Here is a 13,653-nt window from a genome sequence, read left to right as displayed (position 1 = left end):
AAAAATCATCCTCTATGGGTGTCATATAAACAAGGGTAGCTAAGAGTATTGTATGATAAGCATATAACAAGTGGATACATAAATGATAATCTAGATTTCAGAGAGAATTTCTTATATTGTATGCTGGAAATGTAGTGATCCACAGACCAAAGCCTCCGGCTCTTCCCTCTTCCTCCTTGATGGCTCTATGTATTAAGTTAGATGTTGCTACAGATTAAGAATAACAACTTTATAAAAGATTGTTTATGCATTAGGCATAAACTGGCAAAAAATCCAAAACATTCCTTCTTTATGTATGAATCAAAGGGAACAAAATCTATCTTTGCACTTATAACTTTAGGATATGCATTGCTTCTGGTTTGTCTTCAAGACTTGTAATTCTTCTAGTGATTAAAGTAGAGTTATGGATTCTTCATTTGTAGAATATGGGGTAACATGATACTGTTTTAAATAGGTAGACTATTTGACTACATTTTATTGTTCATTCTGTTGTTCTTTTAGTGAATTATCAATAACATAGAATAAAACTTATTAACCATTCTTATTCTATATTTAAAAGCTTTTAAATCTCCAAATTGAAAAAATTCTTTGAAATACAATGGGAGAAAATATCATATCAGCAGCTGTTGTGAGTATCTCAAAGACTCATTACAGGCCAAGTATGGGACAATTTGTCTAATAGTTTGACTGGTGATTAGAATGACAATTAATACTCCCATTCTAATGCTTTAGTACTGTTTACTTTATACAAATACAATGTTGATAGAATTTTGAAGTGATGGAGAAAATCTATAAAAATGGCCATAAGTTTGAAGATAGCCTACTGTGTGGTATATTAGGCTGATGATGTTGTAAGATACTCTAGGGAAATAGGGATGCTGTGAGAACCTCATTTATCGTTATGTCTCAGAGAAATATGCACACTCTGCCAAGAAATTACAGGTATGTCTTATTAATTGCAATAGTTGTGTGTCATATTTTACTTCAGTATTTTTAAAAAAATTGTCAGTTTATACATTGGACCTTCATGTTTTACCTTCACTTTAAGTCCTGATATTGAAGATCCATCATTGGATTTCAATAGATGTTTAGAAACTGAAAATTTAGAATGTGCTTGACTTTAAAAAAAAAAAAAAAAAAAGAATATTCTTGAAGACTGAATTGAGGGATGAAAAGTTAGTTTTATATGCTAAAGAGTAATTTTGACATCCTTAATTTTTGATAGAAAAGAAGGGGGAGTATGAGTACATTTGTACATGTATTAGATATGACCCTTCATTAATGATGTGTGGTATACTATACACGTTTTCATATCCTGTTTTGAAACTGTGCTGTTATTGTAGATATATGTGCCTCTCCCTACCTGAATTTTCAGTAGTTGCAATGTTACATTATCACAAATAGTGGTCAAAAACTTGATAACTTTTACTTCTTCCAACATTTCCTTTCAAATAACTTGTTCAATGTATATGTTTACTCAGGTTATTTTTCCCTTGTCCACAAAAGGTTTCCCAGATTTTAGTTGCAGTCTCTGCTGCAAAATCTTAAAGAGAATTTAAAAGGTACCAGCACATACCTTTCTGTCATGTAAAAAGCCTGAATGGCTTTAGACAAATTAAATGTCCAAGTGAATTGTAGGATGTTTGCTTCCAATGATCTAGCACATATTGGTTCTACTTATTCTGTCTTTAAATGTGGGATGAAATATCTATAGATAGATGGTTAACTGCAATATAGTAATTCATCATTCCTTGGCCAAAAATGCTCAACAACAACAAAACAAATGAAAAAAATACTTCTTATTGTTCCAAGCATTTCTGAATCATGTTTCAAAAACCACATACCATAGTTCATATCTATATGGTTTCAGAAGAAGCACTTTTAAGTTGGACCCAGGGAGGGAGAAAACATCAAACAAGATCATTCTGTTTAGTATTTCCTTTGTCACATGAATTTGTAACATTTTGTTATGTACTGTCAGAGTACTATGTTTTCTCAGTTATTTGTAGTTGTGGTCAGTCTGGATTTTTAACAGCTGTTCTATTTATTTTCTTGATTAGCTGTAAACAATAGATGTTCCATAACTATGGTAATCAATGTAGGCTATAGTTAAACATATTCATTCTTTATAAACTCGTGCACACACTAAAATGGCATTAATAGCCATAGGTGTTTTGGTTTTTTATGAAATTTGTTTACATTTGTCATTGTTGTTTACTGGTACCCCTAGTGGTCTCTTCCTAAAAACTATACAACAGTGACACTGTATCTATGGATCTACATTGTGGCCTGTAGGATATCACCTTGGTCCTGTTAACAACATGAATCTATGTCATGGTTATTAGGGTATCAACCTCATAGGGTCCTGTAGATTAGTCTACAAGGACCAAAAAGTCTGTGCTCCACTGAACTGTAAGATTTTTTTCTGAGTCATTTTGAAATTAGCAACTGCAAAGTTGCTCAAGAGAGAAATGGTCAAAAGTGCTGACATGGGAAATTCTTTTCCCATGTGACTTGAGGTTAGAGGGAAAATGATTAAGATCACAAGCTTATTGTTAGAGTTGGGCAGGAGTTTCCATATTAGCCCCCTTAATATGTTTCTTTACTTATTGTCTGAAGTTATAGAAGTTATTATTTCACTCTGTCATAATATTTATAAGTTTACAGTATTAAAGTAGCTTAGTTGAACAAAATCAAGTGCTGGTTATATGTCACCTTTTACAAGTTCTAGTTTCATTGCTGTATGATTAAAATCATCAGAATTTTTTCAATAACATCATTTAAAACATGTCATCAAAAAGTCGTCAGAATTTAGGACTGTCTTCTTTGAATACAAGAGAAAGAATTGATGAAGAAGGTCTCCATGATTGATTGGTAATCAGGGGTGCGTTTCATCAATCAGAGAAAACGACTTTCATATTGTCAATCAATACATGTACTGTTTAGCATGCATTTTGCTATAGTTTAAGGAAATTGAGCAATAGTTGAGTTGAACTGAGATATATTGAAGTAAATTTTGTTTGACAAGTGGAAATTGTGGTGTAATGAGTAGAATATTCATATTGATTGCAATGTTTTTAAAACATGGTGTACAACATCTTGAGAAGAAAATATTTAGGTTCAACAGGAGGTGAGGTATACATGTAACCTAGGAAAAATTATCATCCTTTGATGGGTAAAAGTGTGCTCATTTCCCACATTCTGGAATGGAGGAGGTCTTATCTCATAGTCTTATAACTGTTTAATACCAAAGATCTAAATAGTAATTGTTAAGTGCATGTTATACTTGGACACAGTTGTCATCTTTTCAATTTAACTTTCATTGAAAAATCTTAATATTAAAGATGTACTTATGCAATCTTAGTTTCTTTATTTGATCTGAGTTTTATACTTATGAAATGGCTTTGACGTTCAAAGGTTGACATGTATAACCTATTTTTCTGTACAAAACATATCTTTTTAAGGGGATGTCCATGCAAAAACCAGGCAGTGGGTGGAACATAACAAATTTTGCATTGTTTCTCAAAGTTGAATGTTGGTTTTTGATTAACTGCAATGGATTAAGAGAAATAACTTGCACAGAACTGAAATTATTTTGAAAAAGGGAGACAACTCTTTCATTTTATACAAAATTTGGTTGCTTTCTTAGGGAACTTTAAAATCATTTTCTGAGCTATTCATTGTCAATTGAAAAAATCTTTGTACTATTTGACATAACTATATATTATATAAACATTACCTCGAAACTAAAAATTCCATGGGATAACTTTTTCCATGTACCATCACCGATATCATAGGAACTGCCTGGGTCTCTTAAAATCTTATATTGTGAGGTTCTTTTGCTACTCTTCTTTCTCTAAGGATTTGGCTAGTGTAACGTGACCTCTGTGCTACTCTTCTTTCTCTAAGGACTTAGCTAGTGTAATGTAACCTCTGTGCTACTCTTCTTTCTCTAAGGACTTAACTAGTGTAATGTGACCTCTGGCAAATTTTGTAGATTAACTACAAGAAAATAGGTAGATAATCAATCCAGAACCTCAATAGAAAATATTTACTGATGGCATAAACCTCCAGTAGGAATGCTTTAACTCAATATTTGTCAGCAGTAGCAGCTAAATTTTATCTTACCAGTGAAATTTAATGGCAATGCTTAATGTGAATAAGGACAATGTTACTTCATTTAAGTAATCAGTTAGCAAGCTTCTCATTAATGTTTAAAAGCCAAGACCATTTAGATAGTAACATTCTCATCAATATTGCATTGGAAAGTCATCCAGCTGATAAATTATATGTCAGAAGGATTATCTTAGGTGTTATGTAAGCAACAGTAGTCACAAGGACCAAGTTTATTTGTTTATATTCTGTCATAATGGTAAAAGGGCTATTGACAAAGGCTACTCTCTTACTGAAAGGTACATGTAATTGTCCAATGTATATAATTCATATGATGGTCCTCATTTTTATTAGCTGCAAGTCATTTAAGGATATTTTATTTTTCTTATTTTTTACCTGAAAAAATAACTTCCTGTACTTAAGAGGATGTTAGGGTGTTCAGATAGCTATATTGTAGTAAATGCTACTAATTACAAACTAGTAGAAATTGTGAGAAGATTTTGGCATCAAATTCTTGTTATTTTACTATCGTTTTAACTCCGCTGTATGTATATATTTTTAATGTTTGGTATAAATATTTACAAAACATATGGAGTATATTAACAAATTGGTATGTGTATAATAATTACATCACAGAGCTGTTAGCTGATTAATTTCAGTAATAGTTTGATGTGAGGTAATGATTTCAGCACAGATTTTAGCATTACATGGAAACATTATCAGCAGAATTAACTTCACACAATTTAATGGCATTTTCATTCTGTTCTTATTTACAGAGCTGCTCAGAAGCTGGGAAAGAAGAAAAGACGTCACCAAACGAGCCAGCCAGATGCTCCTTCCTTTCCGACAAAGTTCTATGAGGTCGTGAGAACCAATCCTCCTCCTGCCCCTCCCTGTCTACTAAGAACTGTCGGACGTAACCAGAATCCAGGATGTGGAAAGGTGAGAATCATTTTGTCTTGAAGGCAAAAACATTTTACACCACACCTCATTCTGTTTTTGACTGCGACAAAATTTTACTGGTGGTATGCTTCTCTTGTCTGGTGAACATAAGTTGAATTTACTGGCATGCTTCATATTTGAATAGTTGGTTTTGTTACAATACATAAAGTTTATGGTAAGTGTATTAAGTTAGTAGAACAATGTCTATATTTCCTATGAAATGTCCAGTGATTACTTCTCTGGGACAAGTTACGTCTGTGGTTATCCTTGCATTAATGATCTATTTTTCATTTTGTCTCCCCAATTACCTTCTTGTCACAGAGGGAATATATATCTACTTCTCTGTCAGACTTATGTCTGGTACCAGTTTATCCTAAGGTCCAGAAACACTCCGGCGATTGTTGTAAAATACCATGCAATTACATTCATACTATTGTAATTTTATCTTAAATGTTTTAGAATGCTGCTCATTTTTCGTTTAGTTTTCATGAAGTGGTCAATACAAAAAGATTTAACTAAATATTTATAGTTAAAACATTCCTTGTTTGACAGGAGCCATTCAACCATTGGTCTCACCAGTTAGATTCTGGACAATAAACATAAACTATAGATGTAAAGTTAACTCAGAAGAAGCTTCCAGTCTCCAAAGATATTGATGAATCAATTTGTTCCCCTTTAATGATCAGCCTTTCAAAATAGATGCTACAGATTTCTAATATTTATTACATTTTTATTAAAGATGCTAATATAATTATGTCCCCTGATAAGATATCTCCTGCCTTGATCTGCCTGTTATAGTCAGGCTATCTGGAGACCAACAACTCTGTTGCTTGTTAACTTCTCCACCTCAAAACTGAGAATTTGTAAAATAAGGCTATAGGCTAATGTCAACAGAGACTCTATGATTGCTTGTCTGTCTGATTTCTAACATTTTTATTTGAAGTTGAGAAAAAATGTAAGATTGAACATTGAGATATAGGACAATTAACAGTAAAATGGGTCAATGGTATCTCCTCCTAAAACAACATAGTGATGATTCCATCAGTGGTTATTGAAGTTTCATTCATGCGTATCATTGAAATTGTTCTTTACTTTTTGTTGAAAAGAATACCCATTATTATAGTTTTATTTTTCATTACCTTCTACATTGTTTTTTGGGTTTATGTCTGATTTAGGGGCATTTTGAGGGTTAATGTCATTGCTTAAAACCAAAGGGACAAGTTTTAGTACAACACTTTTCTTCAAGATGTTACAACCAAGACTGAAGAGGGGGATTGTAAAGCTGTAATGAGTACCTAATGATACATGATCAACATTTGAAAAAAAAGAAGATAATTCTGGTCTTGTGTGATTATGTCTGTTGGGATAAAACATTTTTTACACTTCATATGAGGATCTCTTCAATATAGAACTGTCTCATGAAAGGCTATAATGGTAGACTGTAAAAATCTCTTATTTATACAGAGACATAATAACCACGAAGTCCAAACATCTCATACTTAATACAAGCCATAAAACTAGTGTTACAGACTGTAATATGCATGAAGAAAAGCTTGGATGAATCTGACCAAATGGCTATGTACATGGGTTATTGTGGAAATGAATTAATTTAGCCCTTGCTGTGTATGATGGCTAGATAAAATGCTAGATCTTTGGTGTCTGAAGTCATAAAGATATCTATGATTAATTTTTTTCCTTCCAGGATTAAGTTAGCTTTATTTGTATTTATGGATGCAGAAATATTTTTATATTTATAGATTTAACATTATCAGAAGTCGTTATCTATGGATTGGCTATAGATGTTATTGAGCATCCATAGGTGTCTGGCCATACTTCTTTAACTAAAGCATCCAAGTCTGTTGATTTGATCTAAGATCTATAATGATACTCATGGAGAATGTTACAGATTAGGTCTTTAGAATAAACATTTCATGGACTTTTTAAGTCTACTTCATTAGCTTGAGTGTAGAGTCAAAACACTTGACAAAGATTTTTTTTCACAATTGATAAAATCTAAGATGTTAGTTTTAAATTGATTATTGGTGATGTTAGTAATCATCAAAAGACATGAAGATACCTTGTAGTCTTTTAATCTGACTTTTATTTGAAAATACTGTCAGTATATTTGATAGCAAGAAAATGATGCATATGCATAAGTATTTTAATTGACACATTTTCTTACTTGAAGCTTAAGGTATCTAGAAACCTTCCTTTATATATTTCTAATAGCTACTAACTCTCTGTGAATCATCCATACTTTTCACCTTTTTCCTTGGTTTCTCCAGGTCACATGGCCTCCATAAAAATTGATGATTGTTTCATTTTCATTTTTTTCAATTTTCCATTACTGCATTGTTGTTTATTGTTAAAATACAGATGATATCAATTTAATGTGTTTTGGTGTCATTTGATACAAAACTAATGCTATAAACAAACCAGTTAATTAAGATATCAAATCTATTTTATTAGCATTATATTATCAGAGTCACTGCTTTGGCAAAGTTTTGTGTAAAGGATCCCACTAAGGACATAATGCTAGATTGTAGGCTGTTAGTTTTAATGTTATTGAATCATTTTAATGTTTCTTTCAAATATAGCACATGAAAACTATTTACTTTCTAATATTTCATTGCATTTTTTTTTATCAGGGAATTCCATATTTTAATTACTATGAATTTAGAATTTAATGTGTACTTTACTTATGTTATTTACAGCTTTTAGAAAGTAGAACTTAATCTTAATGTTTTTTTTAATTCAAGAAATGGTTTCTAAAATTCAAAGATTTTGCTGTGAAGGAACTTTTCCTTGCATATCAGTTTTGTTTGTTCACAGAGTTTTGCATTGATGGATTTCAGTACAGCATCTAAGTATTTGATGAAAATTTTGCATTTATTTGAGAAGTTCTTCTAATATATAATAATAGGTAACCTTTCATACTGACAATAGTTTTTTGTTGTATACATTTTGAAATTATTACATTACTGGTACCATACCAAGAATTATTGTAAATATGACTGTAAAATAATATATTATTGCTTTGATTGTTGAACTATAGTAATCTTCTAATGCCATACTGTATCTCTGCTTCCATATACTCTTATGTATATTACATAATTTTCAAAATCACAATGTTTTATGAACTCATTGTTAAAAGAGGAACACTACTAAGTACATTATGAGCAGGCCTTTCTTATCCTTATCATATTTGCAGTATCTGTCAATTTTCTCTACATCATCATTTTGTAAGTTCAATATTATATACACATCATATAAAGTGGCTATAAGTTTTTTTGTGATTTGTGAAATACCATGCACCTTAATCTACATCCATCTGTCAATGGGACTTTTATTTAATAAGTGTTTCTAATTTGTTTGGAATTATTTAAATTGTAGACAGTGGACAATTCAACATTAATGATTTTAAGTCATCCTATTTCCAATCTGTACAAAAAACCTTGTGTTTCACACCTCTTTGGAAGTATATCTGCATTTTGTTTGGGTTTTAATATTTAAGAGAGGTCTTAATACCTTACTTAATGTCTAAGCCCTATTTTCTTACGATGACCCAAACTTTATTGAATCCTGAAGTACATTATTTTACAACTAGTTTTATCATTTGTGTATCATTTTTAGATAAAAAAAATAAGACAATATCTGCCAAATTCATGTTTTGGTATTAATTTTCTCTATTGTAATGCAAATTTTTGTCCCAGAACATACATAAAAATCAGATAACACAGGAAAAATTGAGTTGGTAAGACAAGTATCATAAAAAGCTAACAAAAGATGGAGCCAGGATATTGCTCTCATGGGATGATAGAAAACTCTATGTCTTCAACTTACAAGTACTGGAGGATATTTTCAGGCAGCATATTTACTCATTAATACAATTATACCCGGGAGACTGTTAAATATAATTGTCCTCTAATTACTCTATATTCAGCTGTGTAGTTCTGTTGAACATTCCATCTATCAATATTTTATCAGTTTTCATTTGTGACTATAATTTCTGGTATGGGGAAATGATGTTCATTTAGATGCAGTCTTTGAAATTTAAGGATATGCAACTTTTTATGAACTGATTGATTATTGGTAATACAGTCAGTGATAGCCTCTTGCTTTTTGTTGTTTTATAAATAATTTTATGATATGTTCATTTAGTTGATATGTTTACAATCTATGATCTTGGTAATTGTTTAAAGAGTAGTCTATGGTTTTGAGTAGTGTTACCTTATGGAAAAACAGTCTACTGAGGGTGGTTTTTTTTTTGTATATGGTAGTTGGATCCTGAACTTGATCTGTTTTTATCATGATCACAATAAGAAAATATGCCAACCACTATATATCATTTTGGACATTATATGCAACATGTTGGTAAAAAATAATCTTACCTTTTCAAAAACATTAATTGTCTTCATCAGAAACTAACAATGTTATTTGTGGATTCCTGATCAATGTACTGGTAGATCCTTTATTTTCATTGTTATAGAATAGACCATTGTTAGGAGAGCCATATAACAGTATAACAATGTCAAATAAATGTTTTTAGGGCATATTTTTTAACTTTTTTCATCCAGTAGTTTTATAATAAAAGATTGACAGCCATGTTTGAATTAAAAAGATTATTGTTCATGGTTTATTGCAAATTCATGATGAGAAGTGAATGGCTTTCAAGATCATAATGATCAATGTTCATGAACATGATCAGAATGACAAGAAATGCACCCTAAGCGGTATATTTTTAAATTGGAAAAGGTATTTTGTGTTCACATGATTTTGGACCTGAGTCTGTTTTTTCTTTGAACACTGGTATTTATACATTTGCTGCCTTTCTTATACTGTCATTTTTCCATGGACCATATTTCTATAATTCTATCATTAATGACCAGAAGTATTCTTATAATTAACAATAACCTTGTTTCTTAATGTAAGGTAAAGGTCATGCTGAAGATATGTCCGTCTACCCATCACAGTGATCAAGGAACATCTTTTCTGTCCATCGATCCCCGTAGAAAACAGATTACAGTTTTTGATCCAACAGCTAGTGGAATTCCTACCTCCTCCCACAGAAGAACTTCAGCACCTAAAATGTTTGCCTTCGATGCAGTTTTTTCACCTGATGACTCACAGGTAAGCGTGAGTTTGTTGGTTTTCATGATTTTTAGTCCTATGATTAAAGATGATTTCTTAGAAAATACGAGTTTTTTATGGCTGGACATTAAAAAACTCCGAATTTAAATCCTGGCCACCAACCAACATTTATCAAAGAGTAATCAAGGGAACCAAGGTTATAGCGGTAATCAAAAGAATGTAATCCAGGGACAAAGACCAGACATGGAAAACAGACATACACAACAAAGAACATAAAGTAACTAAAATCATACATACAAAGTAACAAAAGTAAATGAGCAACTCGGACTCCACTATAAACTGGGAGCATGGACCAGGTGCACCGGTAGGGTAAGCGTCCTCTGCTTTTCCAGAAACACCCGCCGAGTTGCTCATAAAAAGTCAAGTCTGGGGTACACAAACGAGGAAAGGAAAACTATGACCTGTTGAATAAATCAGTTTTCATGGTGCTGATGGATACACCATAACGATCCACGAGTTCATGATGACGACCATAAAACTTCTGTAGTGATGACTTCAATCTTGTAGCGACATAACCCTGTTCCAGAAGCCTATTTGTTAGAGTTCTAGCGCAATACAAAAAGTCAGCGTAGTTTCAGCAAGCTCTGGCGTAACGTATGAGTTGTGATTTGAATGAAGTAATTGTCAATGAACTTGAATTCTTGGCAACTATTAGATTTCTTACTACATGTACTATGAAAACCAAGATGTTTGGTACACTACAAATATCAACAGGTCATAAATAATAAACAGAGAATATTTTTCATATTTCAGACAGAATTATGTTCCAGCAGTTTGACAGAGATTATACAAGGTGTTGTCAGTGGTGCTGATGGTTGCCTCTTTACCTATGGTCACTCTAAAATAGGTATGTTGTTTTCATGTCAACTTTGACTGAAATTTATAACACCATGCTGATGTCAACTTTGACTGAAATTTATATCACTATGCTAAACTATACTTAAAGAACTCATAGAACACTGGGTACCAGCTTTCATATATGCCATTTTTGAGGATACATGTACATGAATTTGCAATGCTCTACGTTTTAATATAACTGAAAATTTAGTGGCTGTATAATGGTAGGACACTGTTGTCATCCATAAGGACTTTCTGGTTTTTGTTTTGTGCAGTAACTTAGGTATTACTTTGAGAACCTTTATAAATTTTCATGCTACCAAAAGGAAGTTTTGGATTTCTGTTTTGGGGTTTTTTAACAAGGAGCTAAGAGGACTAAAACTTTGTATAAATTGCTTTTTCTTAATTAGTATCAATGGGGTAAGTTAAAGTTTAGAATTTTTCTGATTCCTTGATATGACAAATCAAAAGTTGTGCATGTTTTAGGCTTTTTTATCTATTTTGTGTTTTGTTTTGGAGTTCTTGAAAGAAAATTGAATGATGGAAATTTAAAAAATCTTTGATTTCAACAAAAATACATTCTGTAAGCTCTTTGATATGGTGAATTTAACCATATCTTTTCCAATTTCCAATTAAAATTTTATGACCACTTCATTCAATCTGTGATAGAAGTCTATACTGTGTCACAAATTAAAATTACAATTAGAAATTCAAAAGCTTGAATATAGTGTCAATTCTTGCCCCAACTGTTGGCAGGTTTTGGCTGTTGGGGTGTCCATGGAATATTTTATTATTATTATGCCTGTAGAGTTGAATTTGATGTTAGCTCCTCAAAATTTTATTGTGAATAACTTTTCTCTTTTTTCTTTTTTTTTTTCATACATGATAGTAACTAATCTTGCTTTAGGTCTGGTTTTGTTGATGTCATTTTACAAATCTATCAAGTTTCTGTATTCTCACTGTAACTAGCTACCCCATCTTTGCTTATCCTGAATAGAAGATGTCGTTTCTATTAAGAATAAGATTTTTTTGTCCTTCCCTGCCAGAAATTTCCAGACATCTCAGCAGAAACCATATTTTCTAAATGTACCATTAACTGCTCTGCCTTAAATAACATGCTTAAATGCATCTGGAGTATTCCTGATTAGTTTTACAGATATTTATTTCATTTGATTCTCTTTGAGGAGAGGCAGAATTTCAATCACACTCACTTTTACTTACTAAGTATGTGCACTTCAAACATCTTGGAGCAATGAACTTTGAATTTAAGTTTATATTGATTGTTTGGGATTTATGTATCGTTACATGGTTCTTAAAATCAATCTATGCTATACTGATCTAGATAGAAATTTTCTCAAAATCATTAAACAGAATGTAAAAAAATGAAAATATTGTCTTCTTCACAGTCTAGAATTGTTATTTAATTTTCATCATAATGAAAATTATTCACATTGTATACTGAAATAGATTTATAAAGATCCTAAGTATATAGGAATGTGATTTCCTTCTACCCAGAAAACAATTAACATTGGAAACTTGCCTTGATTCCCACTGATTAGGTCAGACCCAGGCTTCATTCCATAGGGAGAGTCAAAATCAAAACTATTAACCATACTTATTCCTGTAGTGTGTAGTAATAACTTTTCCTATTCTCTAAATTTTCTAGCTTCATTAATGTGAAGCTGGCATTGTAAAATAGCTGTTAGGTTTATGTGTCTGCAGTGTTTTGGTTTTTGTTTATAGAGAAGTAGTTTACTTGGCCAGAAGTCATGCCTTGCTCAGGTCACAGCAATAACTTCAATTGAATGAATTAGTTCTTTACTTCTTTTGTTTACATATACAATTATTTCTACCCATTAAGTGTCAAGATCTTAAATTAAGCAAATTTTTTGTGAAAGCAATTTAATTAATTATTGAATGGCCATTACAATGGTTTTGTTTAGTTGATTTAGACCAATTTGAACGGTTTTGTGCATCTCCATAGCATCTCCATACCACTTGAAGTAATGATTCTGATTAGGAACAATTTTCATTATAATTTGATGATTGGTGTAAATTAGTTTCATTGTACTGGACGGAAGAGATCAACAGATGAAGGGAAGATTTAATCGGTACATGAGACGGTAGATTTCTGACGGACATCCTTGTATGGCTATAGACTTTTGGAATGAGTCATTTTTCCAATCTTGCTTCCAATGTGTCAAAATTTGATTATCAGCTAACCCAGCAATACGCTTTTGTATCAAATAAATGAAATATGGTTATAACAATTAGATTTGATTGGTTAAATACCAAATACAAACGATGCATATTGATGCAACAGTACTACATTGTTTTTAAATCTAATTGAACATGCTTAAGAGCCTGGTGTTTTTATGAAGGAACATTTCTGGCTTTAAAACAGTCTTTGTCATCAAAAGGAGAAAATGATTGAATTATCCTCTTTATTTGAGTTGTTCCTGGTGGGAATAATTAATTTAAGCCACAATAGTCAACTTGGCAATAAAATTAATCTATAGCATTAAAGTAAAGCATTAGTATAATAAGGGACAGGTCACTTGAGTCCATCGATTGAGTACAAATATCTAACAAGTCCCTGTAGATTATCTA

At 31.7% G+C, this 13,653-nt stretch overlaps 1 protein-coding gene across 8 annotated transcripts in view; it reads left to right on the top strand.

Annotated features, from left to right (window-relative positions):
• The window catches only part of LOC148623853 (uncharacterized), a 74,675-nt gene that overhangs the window by 43,294 nt on the left and 17,728 nt on the right, over positions 1-13,653 (top strand). For all 8 annotated transcript variants that reach the window (XM_088566085.1, XM_088566084.1, XM_088566083.1 and 5 more), the window contains 3 exons: positions 4,890-5,055; positions 9,988-10,185; positions 10,960-11,053. In XM_088566085.1, coding sequence (XP_088422211.1) covers positions 4,890-5,055; positions 9,988-10,185; positions 10,960-11,053 — 458 coding nt within the window. The remainder of the gene's footprint in view (positions 1-4,889; positions 5,056-9,987; positions 10,186-10,959; positions 11,054-13,653) is intronic.

The sequence above is a fragment of the Perna viridis genome, chromosome 2, assembly GCF_037379345.1.
Source record: "Perna viridis isolate PV_CMFRI_1.1 ecotype Kerala chromosome 2, ASM3737934v1, whole genome shotgun sequence".
Classification (NCBI taxonomy): Eukaryota; Metazoa; Mollusca; class Bivalvia; order Mytilida; family Mytilidae; genus Perna; species Perna viridis.
This window is presented reverse-complemented; position numbering and strand designations above follow the sequence as displayed.